This window comes from Haliotis asinina, chromosome 6 (genome assembly GCF_037392515.1).
Source record: "Haliotis asinina isolate JCU_RB_2024 chromosome 6, JCU_Hal_asi_v2, whole genome shotgun sequence".
In the NCBI taxonomy this organism is placed as follows: Eukaryota; Metazoa; Mollusca; class Gastropoda; order Lepetellida; family Haliotidae; genus Haliotis; species Haliotis asinina.
In genome coordinates this window covers 16,355,125-16,379,251 of record NC_090285.1, presented here as the reverse complement: position 1 = coordinate 16,379,251, position 24,127 = coordinate 16,355,125, and the positions used below count along the sequence as shown (strand labels likewise).

Genomic DNA, 24,127 nt, shown 5'->3' with positions numbered 1-24,127 from the left:
GTTTTTGATGGATGTAGGGGAGGTGCTGGGATTCTGATATGTGTGGGATTTTTGATGGGTGTAGAGGAGGGGCTGGGATTCTGATGGTGTAGGATTTCTGATGGGTGTAGGATATCTATGTTTGGATTCTGATGGGTGTGGGGTTTCTGATGGGTATAGAGAAGGTGCTTGGATTCTGATGGATGTAGAGGAGGTGTAGGGTTTCTGACAGGTGTAGAGGAGGTGCTGGGATTCTGTTGGATGTAGAGGAGGTGTAGGGTTTCTGATGGGTGTAGGGGAGGTGTCGGGGTTCTGATGGATGTAGAGGAGGTGTAGGGTTTCTGACAGGTGTAGAGGAGGTGTAGGGTTTCTGTTGGATGTAGAGGAGGTGTAGGGTTTCTGATGGGTGTAGGGGAGGTGTCGGGTTTCTGATGGGTGTAGAGGAGGTATTGGGATTTTGATGAGTATAGAGAAGGTGCTTGGATTCTGATGGATGTAGAGGAGGTGTAGGGTTTCTGACAGGTGTAGAGGAGGTGCTGGGATTCTGATGGATGTAGAGGAGCTGTAGGGTTTCTGATGGGTGTAGAGGAGGTATTGGGATTCTGATGGGTATAGAGAAGGTGCTTGGATTCTGATGGATGTAGAGGAGGTGTAGGGTTTCTGACAGGTGTAGAGGAGGTGCTGGGATTCTGATGGATGTAGATGAGGTGTAGGGTTTCTGATGGGTGTAGGGGAGGTGTAGGGTTTCTGATGGATGTAGAAGAGGTGCTGGGATTTTGATAGGTGTAGCAGTGTTTGGATTCTAATGGGTGTAGAGGTGTTGGGATTATGATGGTTGTAGATGATGAGGATTCTGTTGGAAACTGGGGTGGGTGTGGGGATTGATGTGGGGATACTGATGGATGTAGAGGATTTTGGGGGATGCTTGAGGGATTATAGAGGATGGGTGTGGTTTCTGACAGTTATCGAGGAAGAGGTGTTGGAATTCTGACTGGTATTGAGGTTTAGAGTTTCAGATTGTGTAGGATATCAATGTTTGAATTTGGTAGTTATTGTGGAAGAAGAAAGTGGATTCAGATAGGTGCAGGTTTCCCTCCTTGATGAGTACAAGATTACAGCAGCCATGGAACACTTGGGTTCATGTTTTTGTCATTTTGTTACATATAGTTACTTTCAGGTGGACATGGCTAATCAATAACTGTTTTCCAGATGTCACAAAACAAATGACAATACTAATCCTGCTTTAAAATATTTTGTGTAAACACTTTTTCACACGGTGAAAAGAATTCATATCAATGTTCATTCTTATAGCAATAATCAATTTGGATTGGGCATAATCTGCATAACCAGTAGCCAGAATTTTCACTGTTTTATGGTAGTGGTTCTGAGGTAGATTGGTTGCATAACTCAACATTTTTACTTTTTATTTTTATATTTGTTTGCTTTTCTGTTTAGCATCATTTTCCATTAGTGGAAATGATATGAAGTGCTACCTATCGCCTGTAGTGCTGTATATGTGTGCACATGTGTGTGAGGTGTGTCTGACTAACAATAGATGTGTATGGCTTTGTTATAACAGCAGAGCTGGCAGAACTCGAGGCCGAGGAGGCGAAGGAGCAGGCTGATGGTACTATCTATAGCAGGCTCTAGATATGCTCACTCTATGCTCAACTTTTCCCCACCCTATGTTCACTCTATGCTCACTTAATGCTGACTCTGTGGTCACTATGTTCACCCTATGAACAGTGTATGTTCACTCTGTGCTCTCTACATGTTCACCCTATGCTCATTATCTGGTCACTCTATACTCACCTAATGTTGACTATATGCTCACTGTATGTTCAATCTAGTATGTTCACACTATATTTATTGAATGCTCACTATTTTTTCACTCTGTGCTTACTGAATGGTGACTCTGTGCTCACTGAATATTCATGCTATGCTTACTATGTGTTCACTCTATGCTGACTGAATGCTGATTCTATGTTCTTTGAGTGTTCAATCCATACCCACTACATGTTCACTCACATGAATGCTCAGTGAATGCTGAGCTTACTATATGTTCACTTTATGCTTTACTGAATGCTGATTCTATGTTCACCATGTTCATGCCATGCTCACTGTATGTTCACTTTAAGATCACTCTATGTGGACTGAATGTTGACTCTATGCTCACTGTATGTTCACTTTATGCTCACTGTCTGTTCACTCTATGATCACTGAATGCTGACTATGATCATCATATGCTCACCCTATGCTCACTACATGTTTACTCTAAGCATATTGTATGTTCACTCTCTATCCACACTTTATGTTCACTCTATGCTCACTGAATGCTGACTCTATGTTAAATATACATTCACTCAATGCTCACCGATTGCTGACTCAGTGTTCACGATGTTCGTGCTGTGATTACTTTGTGTTCACTCCTGGCTTGCTGAATGCTGACTCTACGCTCACTGAATGTTTACTCTATGCTTACTGAATGCTGACCCTATGCTCACTGTATGTTCACTCAATGCTCAGTGTATATTCACTCTATGCTCACTGTAAGTTCAATCTATGCTGACTATATGGTCACTCTATGCTCACAATATGTGCACTGAATGCTGACTCTATGCTCACTATACATTCACTCTGTGCTCACTGAATCCTTACTCTATACTCACTGATGGTTCACTGTGCTCACTCCATCTTCACTATATGCTCACTGTATGCCCACTCTGTGCTAACTATGTGTTCACTCTATGCTTTCTACATGGTCAATGTATGTTCAAGTCATGCTCTCTCTACCCATGTACCCACTCTATGTTGATTCAGTGACCGTGTGAAGATTATACAAGTCTTTGCTTGTATGAAGCTTTCAAACTGCTCACACTATGCTTACTCTGTGCTGACACTATGCTGTGTGTGGTTGTATTTGACTAAGAAATCATGTTGTAGAAATCTCTACTAACCTCTGTGTCACATATGTCACTCAGTGTTAGATGTTAAAGATGGATCTCTACTGTAACATACTTTCTTAAATTTAAAGCATATAACACATAAAACACTTCATATACAAAACTTTTGACACTGGGCCTAGATTTTCGAAGCTGTCTTAGCGGTAAGATATTCATGAGGTTATGTTAGTGCATGGCACTTACAACTATCTTAGCGCTAAGAGAACTTGGAAAATCTAGACCCATATCTCTTTTTCTGAGTGAACATTTTGTCATTTATAACGAAGACAAGTCTTCTGAGGTGAAGTAAAAACAACATACTTGGAAAGTTTGATCATTTTTTAAAAAACTTTGTTAGATTTAGTGTTGACAAGAGATATAAAGATTTTATATTTAATCTGTCAAGTCAAGTAGATTTAGAACCATGACCTCACTTTGTACTCAGTGTTGAACCTGTATGAAATCTTGCATGTCTCTCTACTCTCCCCTCCTGGTTCTTTGTGTGTGTCTAGTAACAACAGTTACTATTGATCTGGGTTGGATTGCTAATCTAAAATTAATACCCATTTCTGTGCTTACTGTGGTGTGATCAGCTTGTCAAGCATTCCATATTTTCCTAATAGACTTAGAATTTCATGCAACGATTAGTTGAAAATATATCTTTAAGTATCTATAATGACATCAATTATTACTTCTACATATAGAAGGCACTGTTGCTAGAGTTTTATGATATCTCTTGATTGAAAAGAACCTGGTGCAACTGACCCTGGGTGTTTTTAGAACCATGAACTAACTTCAAAAGTCCAAAGAACTAATACCCAAGATTCATGAACTGATATCAAGGTTTTTTGAACAGTTATCCAAGTTCTACACATTCGATGAACTCATATCAAGGTTCTTTTAAGTACTTTCCAAGGTTTATGAACTAATAGTCACAGTTCCATGAACTAATGTACAAAGTTTGGCGGATATATAATTAGAGTTCTTTGCCAGAATATACAAAGTTTTGTGAACTAGTGTTCAAAGTTCAGTGAACTAATGTGCAAGATTTTACGAAGCGTTATTAGATTCTGTGCAAGTGTCTATCTCCTGTTGCTTGTTGTGTTAGATGATGATGAAGATAAGGAGGACAAGTCAACTAAAGATGGAGGTGAGAGTGTGACAATTGTGACAAAATGTGACAACAGTTTGTCAGAGCATGTTCCACGCCAAATTGTACACAATTTAAGCCATCATCATGTTAAATGAAAAAATAAAATCTCCACTGTTTAGATTCACTATTCACATCACAGAACTAGCTCAATGTTTACCAAAAAGCAAAAACTGGACCAAAGAGAGAAGTCAGTTTATTTTTACAGATCTAAAACTGAAATACACTAATTTGAATTTATGTGTTCTTCCATTTTTTGTATATAGTTTGTAGTTCATCCTTGATTCAATTTTGGTGATGGATTATATTGTATACAACTGGAAGTTTTGATTAGTACAAACTAGCTGGAACCAGGGACACTTTCTATAAAATGGACTTACAACAATCTTTGCTATAAGTTCATGTTGTAAGGCCCTGAGCACTGTGTAACCTCTGTTTAGAATCCTTGCATGGAGTTTGTTGATAATGTGTCCTAGATATAGTTTATCTGTTTGTTAAATACACTGTTTTGCATGTTGTAACTTAGTAGACAGTGTGTTAGAAGCATGAGAGTGTGACTGGATAAATCATCAAGCTTTCAGTGTAATTACTACATTTAAACATGAAATGATAATTCGTAATCCTGTAGTAATTGTTATTTTAGAGAAGGTAGATAAATCAAATTGTGATCAAATTCAGGCAATACTGATAAAGTTAAAACATTTTCAAAATTGATGGACTTTGGGGTCGCCAAATGGTTAAGCATTTACTCATCATGCCAAAGATCCAGGCTCAATGCCAACAAGAGTACAATGTGTGAAGCCCATTTCTGCTCTGATATTCACCTGGTATAATATTGCAAAAAATGGTGTAAAACCTTACTCTCTCAAACTTATATCACAGGAAAATACATTTTCCAGAATGAAAAGAAACTGATATTTAAGTCAAACTAGTAGACAATTTGAAATTGGTATATATGTTACTTAAGTTTTTATGGGCTTTTGTATTTTAAAAATATAACTGAGTTAAAAATTCAGTTATTTCAATTTGTCAAACTCAGTTTTGATTATGAGTAAAAAGCTTAAGTTTGTATCAAGAAATCGGGGTGTGATCCCTAAACCATGATGACATGGAGAGACAGTCTGAACATCAGAGTAGTGGAGTAGAGAATATCAGTGAGTCAGTACATACACTTTCACTTACCTGTCACAGGCTGGACATTCAACATGATGTTTGCTGACAGGGTTGGTGTCCATAGATGAGTGCCAGAATCAGTTGAAGATTTATGCATGACAGGATTTAAGTTCACATGGTCTGTTTTTTGTAGGCTTAGTATGGTGAATAAATATTATCATTAGACTTCAGACTAATGACACTGAGCATGATCCAAATAGTGCAAAAACCTATGCATGTGATCTAATTAGCAGTAAAGATAAAGTAGCTAATCACTTGCTCCAAGCTATGGAATGACTTTCTCATGTGATCTAAATTGTCAAATACCTTTTTAAAAAAATCAAAATAGAAAAAAATATTGATTGATAAATTCAAAATGGAGATACCAATTCATGTGTTCCAAATGGTGAAATATACCTATTCATGATCATCTGTTCATATGTCCCAAATGATATAAAAATACCCAGTTATTCACATAATCCAAATTTGAACACAATCAAATCAGTCACTATGATAAAAGACCTATTCACATGGTCCTAATTATTAGCATCGTTTTATGTGATCCAAATAGTAAAGATCTCCAAGATGGTCCAAACTGAAGTCACATATTCTTTTTGATGCTGTTAAACTGCTTCAAGATCTTGGTATCTCCATCTTTTCCATCCAGGCTGCTCCAGTGGCTGGAGTAAACAGACTTTCCCAAGATGGTCACAATTTCCCTTCAAACTGAAAAAAAAAAAGAAACAAAGATTCCCATGAAGGGGAGTGAACTGGATAATTTAGCGAGTCTGTTCACCAACTATCCAAGTTAATGTTTTCCACACAGCACCTCACTCCCAGGCTTGCACGCAATCTGGTCTGACTGTGAAGTGGAGGTGCATCTATTATTGACAATAATTGCCTGCAAAGCATTGTAAACGTGCTGGATATTTTTGTAACTGTCATCAGCCTCACCCTTTCACTCAGTACCTTATTAAATTTTTAAAAGGTAACTAGGCAACAGAATAACAACAAGATGCTGCATTTACATAGCTTCCTAAAATAGTTTTAGTTTTCGTTTCCAACCCATCTCTAAAATACAATGACCCTAAAATTTCAAAATGTTGGTGAGCAATTTATGGAAACAACTGTTTCAATTGAAATTTCATTCTTGACATTCATTTGACTCTAGTTCTGCCGTTCCATGTATTGTTCATAGCAATTCGTGCAGACAGGGCATGACCTAATAGTCATCCTTGTCTCAGACCTATTTATGAAAAGTTTATGTGTACTTTGTGGCAGATAGTGATTGGCAGTAGAACTGGTACATAGAGATCAGGATCTGAGTATGTTTCCATATCATAAATTTCCTCAATCAGGACTAGGAAAAATGTATCACGTTGGCAAGCAAAATCAGGTCTCTTTCCTTGTCAAACATGTGAAGGTAGTGATCTGTGTCAGATAACATCATTCTTAAAATTAATCAGTGTTTAAGATGTAACTTTGGCTGTCATGTAGGATAGCCATGCTAGTATGAACTGCCCCTTTTCAAGTACTGCAAAGTTCTAAAGTTCTGCACACTAAGGAGCTAAGAAGCAGGAAACTTTAGTTAAATGATACGATACTTATCAAAAGTATGTAATGTGACTTCACTTGCACATTTATCAGGAAGTGATGTCATATTGGTAAAGCACATTAGTAATATTATTGACTTCACTGAAACTGGCAGCTAGATTCAAATATACTGTTCAAATATACCTTCCTAAGAAATAACAAAAAATGCATAATCCCCCCATGCATTCTTCTTTTAGAGTTTTGAGAAACAAAAAGTCCTTTCACCACACAATTTTGGAGAGTCAAGGTACCCTAAAATATCATTTGATTTTGTTATTTTATGTGTATGTTTTATATTATGTTATTTTATGTGTATGATTTTTAACAGTTTCTGTTGATATTCAAGGAGACATATAAAAATAGATAGTGTAGAACTGGTTCTCTCATCAACGTTTAAAAAAATTCTCATGCAGTCTTGCACACTTAGTGTTTGGTAGCCACACATGGCTGTCTAAGTAAACTTAGTCTCAGTGTATTTTGTTACACTTCACCACTGAGTCTTAACAAAACCTAGTAGAAGGTCGCGTCAGGTAACCTTTGAGCGACCAATGACTGTCCAATCAAATGCGAGACGGCTAAATAGATTTAACCAATCAGGCAACAGCTACTATTTAAGGATCGGAGGGACTTTCAAAATATTCAGATCACTGACACAGATCTCCCCACAAACAAAAATCCGCATATAACACAGTTATTTGACCTGCAGTATATGGGCTTTGGGGTTTCTGTTGATATGGTTACCATTAGCTAATATTTCCACAAGATAACATCCTTGAGTATTGCAAAAAACACTATTTTCAGCGACTATTTACTCACCATTGTCATGGTTGTACGTACACCATGTGCATCATCCGGAAGCGAGCGTGTGCTAAATAGCATTCGGAATCGTTCGGGTACGTACCTTTTCGAGATAAAAAGTAAATGGTACGTGCGAACGTGCACTTTCGCGATTTGGTAAGCTGTGTTCTGATTGGTCAATCTCAAAGGTTACCTGACACGACCTCCCATAAGGTTTTGTTAGACTTAGTAGTGGAGTGTAACGAAAAGTACTGAGGATAAGTTTACATAGACTGCCACACATGGTAGTTTGATAGTCTGTTTGACAAGTTCACCTAACATAGAATCAGGGCGGGCTTCGACTGTCATGGAGAAGGGAGAAAACGGACAGAAAGACGGAGATGAGGGAAAAAACGAAGACAATTCTGATAGTGAAAAACCTGATGGGGAGGCTAAAGGTGGGGATGAAACAACTGATGGAGAGAAGACTGAGGATAAAACAGATGGAGAGAAAGTAGAGGCAGCTGAAGAGCCTTCTGAAGGTTTGCTTCAAGCTGGACCAACACGTTTTCATGTGAAACCAAGCTGCCTTATAATTCTAATCCTGCTGTGACATAATCTTAATCTTGCTGTGATATTATCTGAATTTTGCTGTGATATAATCCTTCTGCTGTTTCCACAACATACTGACAACCATTAAAGCCATCATTATCTCTTTCACCACCTTGACTGATGCATCCTTGAAAACATATACACTAAGCAAAAAAAGTTATGGATCATGGATTTTTTTTATATTCTTTTGTAGGGAAGTTTGAAAATTTTACTGCTTGTGACTGTTTTGGGGATGTTTCTTTGTAGCAAAGACTGACTACACAATTTCTTTAAAATATTCATGAACTTGTTTAGTCCTGGAAAATTTCTTTGAAATACTTAACTGTTCACCAGATGAAATGAATTGCTGAAGGCAAAAAAACCCAAACTTTTGTTTTGCCTCGTTTGTGGAATTTTGTGCAAATTTATGAGCAAATTGTTTGACTCAGTAACCTTGCAGTTCACTACAATGAGAGTGATTAACAGTTTATCTGGACCTGCAGTCTCAGGCTTTCTGTAGAAGTGTCCAATAATATGTGGTCACAGAATTATGTTCCTCAGGGATGTAGTCAGGGGAATGGTGCCATAATCAGGCTGTATAACATTGCTGTTGTGTATGGTGCTGTTGAATAACTTTGCTTTTGTCTTAGCACACTGTTCTGTGGCAGTGCAAGCATGTAACCATTCTCTGATATAGCCATGCTGTTGAGTCTCAGTGATGTTGTGTAGCAGTGCTGTGTATAGCAACACTGTTATATATCAGTGGTATGTATATCACTGTTGTATTGCTATGCCATTGTATTGCAACACTGTTGTATAATAATGTTGTATGACCATGCTGATATATAACAGTTTTGTTGTATAAGCATGCTGTTGTATAGCAGTGCTGTGTCCAGCAACACTGTTGTATAGCAATGTTGTTGTTGTGTGATCATGCAGTTGTATAGCAGTTCTGTTATGTAAGCATACTGTTGTATAGCAGTGCTGCGTATAGCAACACTGTTGTATTGCAAGGTTGTTGTGTGATCATGCTGTTACATAGCAGGTCTTATGTTTATGCAAGTTGATGTAAGCAGTGCTGTGTATGCAACACTGGTGTATAGCAATATTGGTGCTATATAGCAGTGTTGTTTATAGCGATGCTGGTGTTGTATAACAGTGTTGTTTAAAGCGATGCTGGTGTTGTATAGCAATGTTGTCTATAGTGATGCTGATGTTTTCTATAGCAGTGGTGTTTGTAGCAATGCCGGTGTGTAGCAAGGGAGTGAAGGAGGTTGTGGTTTTGCATGAGGCTGGGAATGGGGGTGACAGGGGGTTGAGGAGTCTATCTAGAGACCTTGACTGCCAGTCAATTCTCATATAAAAAGCAATCTCTTACATAATAAAAGTGAATCTCTATAACGCATATTGGGTTTCTATTTCTGGTCAGAAAATTTTACAAATGAACTGACTGTCACATGAACACAAAATTGATTCACTTATCTGCACAAAGCTTTGATCTTCTGCAGATTTTGTGAAATCATTTGCAAGTGTTTTGTTTGATGTAATGACCAGTCAGCAGGGTATTTGTAAATCAAAACTACCATGCTGTATTGGAAGTGATTTAACCCAGAAGTGTAAGCTCGCTTACCGTGAACAACAACAAAGCCTGGATGTCAGAAATCCAGACAGATATATAGATATTCAGTTATCAGGATGATTCGTACAAAAACGAATGTGTCTAGATATCCTGAGTCTTACTGTTTACAGAGCACATTTATGTATCATATACTGTCATTTACTGAATATAATATCAGTCATACATAGATTAGCAGTTCTGACTTTGGTGCAGTGGTGAAATGGTGCAAGCATCTGCCTGTGGAGGAAAACAGCTTTTATCCCCAGCTTTAACACAGCAACTACTAACATCATTATTTAATATGTCTAGCAAACTGGAGTACCAGATCATACACATATGTACTCTCTTGAAATATTTATGTTCATTAAGGAAAGTGTTCTAACACTTTCAACATGTTTTAATGTGTGCCTATTAAGTGGACCCTTACAAACAGTTTCAAAATATACCCTAAGCAATGCTGAAATTGGCTTGAAGATATTTTAGTATACATGGAAGAAGCGGAATACTTTTGCTTTCATTTTGTGTCCAGTAACAATACAGTGCACCCTGGTTATAATGCCTCCATTTGTCCAGGAAAGGTTATAGCATTACATCCAGCTTGTAATGGATGTTAGAGGCCCAACAAGGGGACTGAGTTGATGTCTCAGGTGATGAACTTTGAATGACTGTATAATTCCAGCATCTTGTAGGGCTTCGCAATAATCGAATGTATTTTGACATTCATTCGAAAAAGTTGGTAACACTCAGAAATGTTCTGATATTTCTGTATTTCAAACCGGAAGTCAGGTTACGTTTGGTTTGTAACCACTGTGTTGAACTTCTTTCAGTATATTGTAATACATATTGCAATCTATGCTTTCGCATCGCAATATATCACAATATGAAAATTCTCTGCAGTACCAACCCATCTTGGGGCCGGTGAATTTCTCTTGCAGGTGGCAGGAAATGTATTGTCACATGTCTTATCCCATATGGGATGACAAAACTACTTAAAGCATTAATGAGTCTGGTCAATTAATTTGAGTCAAGTTAGTTAACCAATTAAGGTATGTATACTACATGCAGTCAGTGTAATTGGCATTATAACCAGGGGAAAATGACTTTTGTTTCAAAAACCATTGGCACATGGCATTATAACCAGGGTATTGTATAGGCAGGAAATCTGGGGCAAAAACATGGCATTATATCCAGGGTGGCATTATAACCAGGGTATTATATAGGCAGGAAATCTGGCAAACACATGACATTATACCCAGGGGTTTTATAATCAGGGTGCACTGTATCTCTGTAGTAAACATGTTGACAATGCATTGTACACTATATTTCACTTTTTTATGTAAGTATTCGCTTTGTATATCAAGATAACGGCATGTTTATCAGGGTTGTCAGGGTTTTGTAAACCAGAACAAATCTGGAATATTTCAAGATACTGTTTTTCCAAGCTGCTTGTATCAATTTTAATGTTTTAAACAAGTTTTATCATGTGCGTAAAGTTTCAGACCATTTCCTCTTTTAGATTGTCATGATGATTTTCATGTTTCAATTTTACATGATGTTTAGGAAAGCAGAAGAAACTTGTCGGAAAGTATTATTATCATGACAATATGATGAGAACAATTTGGTGTCGGATCAGGGTACACGGGACTCACAATTCGAACATCATACAATTCTTACAATTAGTCTCTAAGTAAATGGTGTATGTATGCATTGCATTTCATTTCTTTTTTGTAAATCAATCTTGAACTTCAGCCTGTGGAATACCTATTACTGTAGTCATTGTTTATGATACATCACATATAGTTTTGGTTATGAAAAGACCCCCCCGCCCCCAAATTCTGAAAATCTTGCAATGGTTTTAACAGTCAAGGAAGATAAGCCAGAAGTTGAGGGCAGTCAGAAGGACAGTGAGACGAAGACTGAGCCAAAGGAAGAAAAGCCGGTGGAGGTAGATAGCACACACCCTGAGGTTATCGCCATCGTTGAAGCTGCTGTGAAGGAAGCAGAGAAGAACCCTGTACAGATGGCGCCCGAGGCATACATCGAGGTCATGGAGGCGGCCATCAAAGATTGCGAGAGAGAGCTGAGGAAGAACAACCCAGAAGGGCCCATGTGAGTTTTACTCTGTAGTTAAGAAGACATTATCCTGGGTGTGTGAATACTCTGTGTTATCACACAAAGCAGTGATGAGAGAACGTCCCTTTATTCTCAAACTTGTAATTATACCTATATAGTGGTGCAAATCTGTTCAATTTTTTTGTAAAGACTCTTAACTGATTGTCTCCCATGTTGCAATTCATTTATATGTCATGACAGCTTTGTTGACAGATGTTGTGAAAGTAATATCAAAAAGGTAACAGGAAAGATAGACTAATGGCGTTGTGTGAAGGTAGTTGATGAGCGAAAAAACTTGCAAAACTGACAGATCTATGTAAACTTTAAAGCAACTTGGTTGAAGTTATGCTTGGTCAAGCTTCATACCCCAAAGGTGTCGTATGCTGATGATGTGATCTGCTGATGGTTACTTTTTTAGTGTCACTTTCACAATGTCTTTGGTTTTCCAAAATTTACCATGTTGGTTGTCTTGCATTCTGGGAGGTCAGGTCTGTCCTGGTCAGCATTAAAGGAATGGGCACTGGAATAGCCTAGTGGTTAAAGCATTTGCTCGTCATGCTAAAGATCTGGGTTGGATTCCCCACATGGGTACAGTGTGCGAAGTGTGTGACACCATTTCTGGTGTCCCTGTCATTTGTTTGTGCCATCAGTCATCATTGTGTCCTCAGTCATCATGTCATCAGTCATTATGTCATTTTGTCATAACTCATCATTGTGCCATCAGTCACCATTGTGTCATCAGTCATCATGTCATCCGTCTTTGTGGTATCCTGCTTTGTCACTCTCATGGCGCCATGATCCACATGTGTGTTCATCATTTCCAGGAATGGAGGTTGGATCCTCGACAACTTCCCCTACAACCGTGAACAGTGGACCGTCTGTGTGGAGAAGAACATCCTTCCTGATGATGTCATCATCCTCAACGACAACAGCGACAATGGTGTCTTCCTCAACCAGCGGTACTATGAGATGAACAAGGAGGAGGTTGATGCCAAGGTCAAGGTCCGCAGAGAGGCTGAGGAACAGGAGAGACAGAGGAAATTGGAGGAGAAGAGGTGGGATGTTTCGCTCCTCCAGAATCTAACGTCAGCTTTGTTATTAGCTTCATGTGTTTCTTTGCTTGCTGTTTAATGCCAGCAGAAAATCAAGTGATCAACATCATGAGCATCAGGCTATGCATCAACCAAGTCAGCGACCATGGGAAAATGATCCTGTTATTCGCCTCGTACAAGCAGTCTATTGGTTAACCTTTACTGACTCTAAAATTTCTATTTGAAGGAAAGAGGAAGAAGAGAAGAGAGCTAGAGAGGAAGCAATTAGACGGGCAGCAGAGGAAGAACGAAGGAGAAGGATAGAGGAAGGAGAAGATGTTCCAGAAGGTAAGAAAGACAGAAGAATGGAAGATAAGAAATGTTTGTGGGCTCATATCATGTCAGTGTCGGGGTGTAGGTGTTTGAGAAAGGTGACGGATTATTTGATATTAATTTGGAAAACTTGTCCCTAATCTGTAGATCCTTCTCTTGGATTTTGCCACAGAATCAGATCAAGAAATATGCTTTAAAGGATGGAACTGAAAGAATTTGACAGAATTTCTGTTAGTTTGGAAGTGTTTATCATACACAATTCTTATATTCAGGTGATGATGGTGTTAATCTCTGGATTTATAATAGTAAAACTGCCCTGAAACCAGGTTGACAAGTCACGTCCTTGTGTTATTACCATGGCTACACCCTGTAACTGTTACATGTTTGTTGAGGTAGCTTCTCAGGGGGATGCTCAGAGGTTGTAATGTGCCATAGATACAGATGGCCATGGTTGGAAAGGGACTGATTGATTACAACTTTTGTATTTTTCACTCTTACACTTTCTGTATTTTGTTAAAGTTACAGGGAACAATACATTGGTTATTTGCTTGTTGAAGTCACTACCTTTTTATATTCAGTAACAGATAATGATATTGTCTCAAAATGATATTGCCTGATATTGCGACTATTCTGCATAAGAACAGGAATTTATTACAAGTCATCATTTGACCTCTTATTGATGCTGCCAACCCCTTTTGGTACACAGAATATAGGGGTTCGTTTAGATGGTATCAGGGACTCAATATTGTGGTACATAGATTGGTATTTTATGCATTTATTCAAAATTGAAAAATGTTGTCTTGGTTATGTAAACATTTTTGTATTCTCATTTGATAAAAATATTTTTTAGTAGTTTAATTTCAAATTGAATCCTTTCATCAGTACGCCTTAGATTTGCAGTAAGATGTGCCTGAGATTCAGGTAGAGCAATGGCACTCATTGTCAAAGATTGGAATGCTGTCTGGGAGGAAGGGTTGGCAACCTCAATACCTACAACAATTTAATTAAAATATGCAAACTTCTCAAATAATATACCCTCCCTGATAAAAAATTATCCTCATTCAGAATATGTCTTCAGTGAATGAGTATCTCTGTAATAAATTGTTGCTTGTGTGACAACATAGAATTATTTAAATCAAATATTTTTTCCTAAAACAGTAGTATTTAATAATTGTAGACATAGAAACTAATTTTCTATTTTGTCATGATTTATGATTTTATGCAAATATTGAAATCAGATAGTTTTTACTAGAGACAGTAATATTGATAATTGTAGTCATAGAAACAAATTTTCCATTTTGACATGATTTATGATTTTATGCAAATATTTAAATCAAATAGTTTTGCTAAAAACACATATAACTAGTCATAGTAGTTAGAGAACCTAAATTTTATTTTTTGATATGATTTATGATTTTATGCAGATTGTTTTTCTTTGCTGCACCATCCAAGTATGATTCCTGCTATTGGTTGCACACACTATAGCATGAATAGCACCTGTGTAACAGCCTTGCATGTGTCTATATCTTCTACTAACATGGGCAAGGGTGTTATATATACTAAACAAAATTTGGGGGCAATTGAAACCTTTTTTGTACTTGTATGAATGTGTTCCCCTGCCTTCACTTAAAAAAACCCTCCCAAAGTACTCTTGATAGTTGTTTTTTTTTGTCTTCAGTAAAGATTGTATATTCTTGTATTTAGCCATTTTGTCTTTATTTTTGTCAGTTTTAACAATAAGCTTGCTTGACTAAACCCAAGTATATTCATCATTGTCAGTTTATGACCACAGTAGGTCTGTTTGCAAGGTTTGCAAGGTTTGCAAGGGTTTTGTAAATCTGAAATAATGTTTGCAGTACTCATTCATGGCCGCAATCAGCCGTTGTAATTGTCTTCCCAGGTTGGTTGGCATCATTACAGTGCTGCAAATTGTTGGTTGCTCAGTATTGGCTCAAGCAGAGACCATATAATAATATATGGTAGGATCGATGTATGGTATATGGTCTCTGGCTCAAGTCTTGCTGTTGTTCAAAATATTCTGCAGGAGTTTTTTAAGGATTGGCCTTATATGTCATTGTTCGGGCTTGGAAGTATCTGGTTAAGTTGCTTCCTTGTCATTAAAGGCCATAATGTTCTGTTTGAGTTAAATCTAGTCTCTTTGGGGTCAAGACTGATCCTCAGGACCTCAAGTTTGGTGTAAGAACAGGCAAGACATTGGATTTTGTGTCATTGTGACTGGTCCTGACAGATCTTGTCTCCAACTTGTTGGTCAGAATCAGTCTCCAATGCCTTATCCAGACTTGATTAACAACATGCTGCCATCATATATATCTGACTAAAACATTAGGCAGCATTCACTCATCCAAGGGTTATTGTGTCTCATTCACTTCTGCCTATTTCTTCTTTCCATTGTTGTCATCAAGAGCAGTGACTAAATCAAGGATTGGATGGAAACAATGGCTGTGTATTATGGACATTGCTTTGAAATTGATTCATGTAAACTGTTCTTGGCATATTATCTTGGACTATGTTCCCAGTGCCTACCTGTGAGAGAGTGAGTGATTAAGTTTTCATGCCACTTTTGGCAATATTCCAGCAACATCACAGGACTGGGCATAGAAATGGACTTTACACATTCATCCCATAAGAGGAATCGAATCGAGGAGCAACCACTAGGTTACCCCACCACCCCTCAGACGAGTGAGGATGTAGTGGTTACAATATGTGACTTGGAAGATAGTGAGTTTTTATGTCTTGATGATAGGACCATTGCTCACATTTTCAACCATTTTAAAACAACATTCACTCATTCACTCACTCAAGGTTCAGTTAACAGATGAGGATGTATTCTGATGTCCTCTTAAGTAGAGTTGTGACGATTAATCGATACGCAAGTTATCGTGATTCAAGAGCTGCATGCTATGATACATCGATATGATTGTCGTGTATCGATTCAACACGATACTTACATACTTAGCAGTCTACGAAAACACCGTCTCCCCTTCTGTTTAGATTTTCGTGGAAAATATTGCCATGGATATGCTCCGACTGAGATAATTTTCTCAAATCTATTTTGTTGCCTGTGCAAAAAAGCTAGTTGTGCCAATGTTGATCCCTGCAGTTCCATTATTTGGGAAAACACAACTTTACTGACACTTTACCTAAACATTTTTAATAAAATGTCTTTCAAGATGGCGTGTTTTATTTTTCTTAGAAGAAGAATACCTTCCCTGAAATGATAACATAACAGCACATTATTTCCAGTACTTTTATTTTTCTGTATACATGGACAAAATATTGTGATACGTATCGTATCGTATGCATCGGACTACCAGTATTGTGATATGTATCGTATCGTGGCATGGGCGTATCGTCACAACTCTACTCTTAAGCCATTATTGCCATGGACATCAATCACAGTTCCTAGCGGGTGCTGCAGTTTAATGTGCAGAGTTTCATTTCTTAGCTGCTTCAGGATGTGCTGATCTAGGTTTTGCCCTGATTACAACCTTTGATCAGTGAGCTACATACCTTTGCTCATGAGTTTGAGCTACATATCTTTGCTCATGAGTTTCACAAGTGTTGTATTTCTCTGTGGCCTTTCCTTACCTTACTAGTATCTCACAGTGTTTTAGGCAATGTTGTTGCAAGTTTCTGATTGTAATGGTACTGACTGATTGCCTTACCCTCTAAGTCAGCCCATGAAGCTCCAGTCTAACATCATAACCATTCAGTCATCTTGAGACTGTGTCTTGCATGGCAGCACTGCAGCTTACATTATGGAATGCATCTTGCACGGTTGAACTACATCACTGCATGAAGCCGCAAGTACTTGCATTTACTTCACCTGCTTGCATATTACTCCTGACGTGCAGTTTACATTCTGTCACACTGACTTTACTCTCCAACTCCCAGACTTTAGTCTTAAGCTCTTTGACCTTTCCCTACAGCTTCATGACTATATCATCCATACCTCTGACTGTACCTGACAGCTACCAGACTTTACCATCCATCCCTCTGACTGTAGCTTGCAACTCTCTGACTTTACCTTCCATCCTTCTGACTGTACCTTACAGCTACCTGACTTACCTTCCATCCTTCTGACTTTACCTGACTGCCACATGACTTACCTTCCATTCTTCTGACTGTACCTTACAGCTACCTGACTTACCTTCCATCCTTCTGACTTTACCTGACTGCTACATGACTTTACCTTCCATCCTTCAGACTGTACCCTACATATTCCTGACTTACCTTCTATCCCTCTGACTTTACCGTACAGCTTCTTGACTTTACCCTCCATCCCTCTGACTTTACTTGATAGCTGCCTGAATTTAACATCCAGGCTTCTGACTTTACCTCACGGCTTTCTGACTTCACCTTTCATGCTTTATCCTACAGCTTCCTGACTTACATCCCATAACCCTGACAGCTTCCAGTCTTATTCCTTGTGCTCCTGACTTTACCCTCCAACTAACATTATATCCCACCTCCCTGACGAAACTTTACAGCTCAATGCTTCTGCTCCTCACTATACCCTCCTGCACCCTACCACTACCTACTGCTGCCACATCTACTCCAGTGTTTTGCACCCTGCCAGTGGTAAGCCGTCCATTACTTTAATGATGGTGTTTCTGTCATGAAGAGGGTGAGAACGAGAATCAGTCCATGGATCGGCAGTCTCCGGATGGCGATGACCGGGACTCACAGCCAGGGGATAATACCAAAGGTAGCACTTGTGCCATTGGAACTGGGTCTGCTTGCTTCATGCAGGCTGTTAGTGTTCTTTGTTTGTAGATGACGTTGTCCACTGTCGGCCTTTATCGTAGTTTTTTGTAGTCAACTCTAGACTGTAGTGATAATCAGATGCCATCTGTGGCATAATATGCTGTAGAGAATTACACATTGGAAGGTCAGGGCTAAAATCAAGGGTTTTGGAGTAAGTGTGTCTGGGGGTGCAGCTTTGAACTTAAAGTTATAAAAAAATAATCACTGATTGTTTTCCAAATTGTTGTTTAAGATGATGATGATAAATCTGAAGATGCAAGTCGAGATCAGACCATGGACACAACAGCTGGTGAGTTTGAAACGGAGATAGAAGAACCAAGAATAATCATAATAATAATATCCCAAATCCATGTTGTAAAGCACAACATTATTCAAGGAGTTTGTGTATACTCAAATTTCATTCTTATCACCCTGAAGAGTATACAAGCTGCCTGTTAGGTATTAGATGGTCAGCAGCCATGTTACTGCTATCTTATTCTACCGGGTACCCATTCAATGCTTGTTCAGAGGCATATTGTAAACAAAGTATCTTGCTCTTGATTTGTGCACTAGTCCACCAAACCACATGTCTCCATGCAGATGGCGGGGTAACTTAAGGGTGTATACTGGGTACTTAACATTCAAAGTTCAAAGAAAATTCTAGCTTCCTGTTCTATCTCACTACATTTCATTTCTGTTTTTGAACATCCCTTTATGTTTCTTCTTTCTGTCTATCTACTCATTGTTTCTTTTTTCTCTTCTCTTTTGTTCACTACATTGCCCAGGTGAAAAGGGAACAATTGCTAATCCTCCTGATAAGCATTTGCCTCCTATACCTAATCCTCAGGGTGAGTGGTCAGCACTGGGGGATAGCCAAATCTCAAAGTGTCAAAGAAATGTCTGTTTCTATGAAGTGTTTTCCTTACTGTCATTACATTTTCTATTCCTAGTCAAAGCTTTGAGAGGCTTCTTAAAATGTAAAATGTTACTATGGTTACAATATTCCTGTAATTTCAAAGGAGATACTTTTTTTGTGTAATGGCACACAACTGTGTGATCATGTGATCAAGTTTCATACAGTGTTCCCAGAAATTATTGAGAAAATCTTTGTTTTTTTTTCTAATGATGCTAAGATTGGAAAAAGGGCTTTCACTATACGCTAAGCATACCAAATAAGGGAGACAACTCTTGAAGGCTTAGAAGGCAGCTCATTACGTCAAGAGTTATCTCCCTTGTCTGAGCAGACGGCTTCCTGTGTTGACGTGGCAGAATTTACAGCAAGAGAGAAAAGAAAGCTCATTCTAGATGATTTTGAAAGGGGTAAGGCTGATGCTAAAGTGTTAGCTTGTAGACATGGTATTCCTCTGTCTACAGTATACAGAACTTTGAAGAATATTCAAACAGGAACCGGGATAGAGCACAAAGCAGGGGCAGGTCGGCCTAGGAAATTCAGTGTTGTGGATCGCCGAAGAGTTGGGCAGATTGTGAGTAGGGGCAAATTGAAAAGTGTTGAGAACATCAGAAATGAAATGATTAGCAGAGGAAGTCCTCAGGTATGCAATGAAACAGTTAGGCAGGAAATACAGAGACTTAATTGGGTGAAAAAACGTGGAATTCCCTCGCAGTTGATGACAGATGCACGAAAGGAAAAACGTTTAAACTGGTGTCGGGCTCATGAAAATCAAGATTGGGATAATGTTTTCTTTTCGGATGAAAGTTCTATTTGGCTTTTCCCTAATTGTGTGAAAATTTGGACCAAAGATACTGTCAAACCTATCTACCAGCTACCAAAACATAGCCCGAAGTTTCACATGCGGGATGGCATATCGGCTCGCGGAGTGACGCCATTGTGTGTTTTCACGGGAAACTTGACAAAAGAAAGATACGTTGACATTCAAAATGGTCACCTTCTTCCGACAGCACAAACATTGTATGAAGATGATTGGATTTTCCAGCATGATAATGACCCAAAACACACTGCGCGCTACACAAAACAGTGGTTGTCGGGCGAAAATGTTCAAGTTTTAGACTGGCCCAGTTACAGCCCAGACCTAAACCCAATTGAGAATGTGTGGGGAGTCATGAAGGACAGAATAAACCAAAAGGGACTGAGAAATATTGAAGATATGAAGGCCGAGGTGGTCCAGTATTGGGATACCCTGTCACACGATTACCTACAAACTTTGATGGGTAGTGTGCCTAGGCGTATTCAGGCATGCATTGCTGAGCGAGGAGGTCTAACAAAGTACTAAAATAAGACTGAGACTGTAAAAGGATGATGTTTTAACATGTTTATTTATGTAAAACGCCAGAAGTTAATAAACGTAATGAGTTACATGACGCAACATGATTCTCAATAATTTCTGGGAATACTATATATACTGGTACATCAGAAACATGATGTTTTTTAATATCTTCATGTCAGGTAGCTTTTTCAGCACATCTGTAAAAATCGTTTTGTTGTCCCTTATTAGTTCACAGTGTATTTTGAATTTTTTCTTGGCAACTTTCAGAGAAAGAGAAGGAAGAAGCTCCACCTGTTGAAACAGATGAGGTATGTTGTGATGTTTCTGATAGACTTTCACTTGTAAGTGTAAATGAAATGTACTCATAGAAATGAATAAGGGAACACCTAACAGTACAAGTGGCCCAAAAGTTGTTTTGAAAGGAGAAATAGTAGGGAATGTTTTTTTGAATAGCTGATGACATTGATCAATGCTCACATTATCGGCCATTAGGTATGTGACCATGGTTACAGGTATTACAATAAAGCTTCACCCTTGAACTTTGCATAATCAAGACTAGAACAGATGATTAAAATACCCAAATTGTGATTGTTTACCTGGTGGTGATTTTTCCTAATGGTTTCAACAACGGAATTGTTTAAAGGAAGACTATCCTGCACAGACTACCATTATAAGGCTGGCAAACTGCTTGGAATGGTGTAAATGATAATTAGTGATATAAGTACAGGATGTTGAGCAAAAGACTGTGAGAATAAAATGTTTCTCTGTTTCTGTATGTTGTATTGTCCTGACAACTCCTTCCAGTCAAAAGTCCCAGATGGCCCTGAGATGGATGATTTTAAGAAGCTTCGAGCAGAGCATGACAAGGACTTTGTGTCTGTACATGGCACCATCACAGGCAGCACCAGCATTGAACCCATTGTTGTTGACATTGATGACAAGAACATCGAGGAAATGTTTTCAAATGTGGTAGAGAATGTTGAAAGTGAGAACAAGCATTTTTCCTGACATTAAGTGTGTTTCATAATATGCATCAGGATTCACACTCGTTTTGAAGTTGAATTGAATCTGATTTTAATTTGGGCATTAAAACACCCCCAAACTTATGCCATTATTAATTTATTACAGAAATGTAACCTTAATTTGTTGATAACCTTGTTTCGTGGATCATGGTACTTGTATTTATCATGCTATCCCATAAATGAAGTCTTGACTGGCATCACAAAGTGGCACTTTTGATGTACATACAATGCCATGCCTAACGAAAATGTTTCAAATCTCTGCATTACAAATAAGTACACTAAATCTAGTTGTCCATCACTGAGATAACAGCCTCAGATCACGAGTGCCACCATTACCAAACTTTTGTTTTGGCAAAAGGTCAAGTAAACAAGATACGGTTAGCTCCAACCTTCTCACTTCTCATACTCAACTTTCTTTACATCCATGAATCAAGGTTATCAAAGAAAACCATTACAGAGGTTCTCCTGTTCCTCAAACTGAGTTTCTGTTCTTTGTCATTGAAATCTGTTTTAATTGTAGTGCATACATTGCTTTAAGCAATGGCTCCAAGCTGATTGGGGAATATAATTCTACAGAACGGAGTATTGCTATTGATCCTAAGACTTGACTACCCAAACAGCTACAACACTATATAACACAGCAAACTAGCATTTTGCAGCAATTGTTTGACTGACTCTCCTACAGGGCAGCTGGCATATTGTGGCTGGGAGTATTCAGGGATGGACATTGATGAAGAGGAGGAAGACAATGAAGCAGATGCTAATGAGGAGGAAGAAGAGGCTGAGGAAGAGGTGAGAGCACACATTTGGAAAGAAGGGAGATGTGTAGACTAACATAGAGTCCCAGAAAAGATGTATCTGGAGTTTGACATTCTGGATTTGCCAAGTCCTGGACTGGTTTTGTTTCCTGTCTTGTTTTGATTCTCTTAGTCTAAGAGACAGACTAGGAGATGTGGACAGACACTTGAGAATTTTTACACACAAATCCTGTATCAATATTAATTTCTATTATTGCTTTCTGTATTGAACTTCATATTTTCTTCCAGTTAAATACAGGCTTATTCTCAAGAAAGTACTATTGATAATTTTATGGAACGTTTGTTTTATCTGTCTTAATGTCAGCTATTCTTAAGCATGCATGCACGCCATAATATGAGAGAAATAATCTTAAGTATGATGTTATGGAGTTACCTTGAACACATCCAGCCCCATTGCACCTCATCTCACCTTTACTGCAGTTGCCTTTAACACATCCAACCCCATTTGAACTTATGTGCCTGACTCCTGATATTGCATAACTAGGAGGAAGACCCTAATCGTAACAAGAAGAAACCCCTGGGAGACACAAACCACTTCTGCCCAGTGGCTCTCAAGGACACAGGGGTACTGTTCCCCGGCAACCCAGAGATAGCAGCCAAGTACAGAGAGCGAGTGTACTATCTGTCCACCAATGAAGCGAGAGACTCCTTCCTCAACAACCCGGAACAGTACCTGCCCAAGAATAAACCACTCGAAGTAAGTAGCTGATTCACTGAGATGGCCAAATCAGGGATACATCTTTGAATAAACAACTACCAAGAGATTCTTATGGCCTTATTTGGTAATCAAGCAGTTTTGTCTTGAATTTATGTTTCCATTGGCCCACTCATGAGGTTTCGTTTCCTGATTGGCTGATCATAAAATGGATCATGTTTGTTTGGCATTTTTGTGGATAATGATGTCTAAAATTTTGTATTGGTATCTACCTTTTTTTTACACGAACAATTAAATGTGTGGTTTGTGATAAAAGCAGCTGTCAACATGGAAATGTAGAGTCTCAGATGAACATTATGTATTTTACGATACAAGTTCATTTCAAACACTGTAAGGCCTTGACATGGAAATTAAATCAAATTACATATAAAGTCAATAATACAGTGTACATACTAATTTAGACTGACTGGAAAGTATGTTTAAAGACATCATCAGCCATACAACTTGGCATTCTTGTATCTCCCATGTATATGTTCCAGGCCCCGCCAGTCCGGCTGTTGATCCTGGGTCCCCGGGGGGCAGGGAAGACCCTCCATGGTCGTCATCTAGCCAAGAAGTTGGGTCTGTTCCACATTGCCTTCAGGGAGAGGCTCCAGGAGCTTATCATTGCTAAGACAAAGAAGAAGATCGGGCCTGAGTTTGAGGAAGACAATGAGGAGGAAGAAGAAGAAGAGTGAGTAGAAGCTGTTTGTAGACATTTTGAAAAATACAGCCACACTCAATTTTTACAAATGTTTTTGACATTGTTTGGATTGCTTGTCTTGGGGAGAACAAAGTTTGAATTCTTTACATGATGTGTACATAATATGTTTTGCTTTTGTAAGAGAATCTCTGGGGATTCTGGATGCCTTAGCTAAAGAGATGAATAAAATGGATTTTGTAGTCAGACTGGCTACTGTATCCCAGTAGCACTGGCTGATGCTCATGATTATCACTTGATCAAAACTTGATTGCTTATGGTGTAACATGACAATTCCTCCATGCTAACAGAGAGGAGGAAGAAGAGGAAGATGGTGCTATCCTGGCCCCTGATGGCACTGTAGTGAAAGATGAGGATGAGAAGCCAAGTGGCTCTGGCACCAAGCAAACTGAGGTGGAGGGACAGGACAGCAAGACTGCCCAGGGAGAGGAAGATGAGGAGGCAGAGGGGGAGCCTGAACCTGAGCTTACGGAGGAAGAGGAGGCCATCAAGTCCAACCTGGAGGCTGATGAGCCTCTCCCTGCAGAAGTCCTGGACAACATTGTTCCCCACTGGTGGCAGAGGGAGCCTTTCAAGTGAGT

The 24,127-nt window shown here is 38.7% G+C and overlaps 1 protein-coding gene across 1 annotated transcript in view; it reads left to right on the top strand.

Annotated features, from left to right (window-relative positions):
* Window positions 1-24,127, top strand: part of LOC137286500 (adenylate kinase 9-like) — a 51,508-nt gene that overhangs the window by 13,392 nt on the left and 13,989 nt on the right. Inside the window, exons 14-27 of the mRNA XM_067818404.1 lie at window positions 1,559-1,606; window positions 4,030-4,071; window positions 7,938-8,135; window positions 11,665-11,911; window positions 12,739-12,969; window positions 13,193-13,293; window positions 17,924-18,007; window positions 18,299-18,355; window positions 20,559-20,599; window positions 21,096-21,276; window positions 21,999-22,105; window positions 22,616-22,828; window positions 23,326-23,519; window positions 23,837-24,121. Coding sequence (XP_067674505.1) covers window positions 1,559-1,606; window positions 4,030-4,071; window positions 7,938-8,135; window positions 11,665-11,911; window positions 12,739-12,969; window positions 13,193-13,293; window positions 17,924-18,007; window positions 18,299-18,355; window positions 20,559-20,599; window positions 21,096-21,276; window positions 21,999-22,105; window positions 22,616-22,828; window positions 23,326-23,519; window positions 23,837-24,121 — 2,029 coding nt within the window. The remainder of the gene's footprint in view (window positions 1-1,558; window positions 1,607-4,029; window positions 4,072-7,937; window positions 8,136-11,664; window positions 11,912-12,738; window positions 12,970-13,192; window positions 13,294-17,923; window positions 18,008-18,298; window positions 18,356-20,558; window positions 20,600-21,095; window positions 21,277-21,998; window positions 22,106-22,615; window positions 22,829-23,325; window positions 23,520-23,836; window positions 24,122-24,127) is intronic.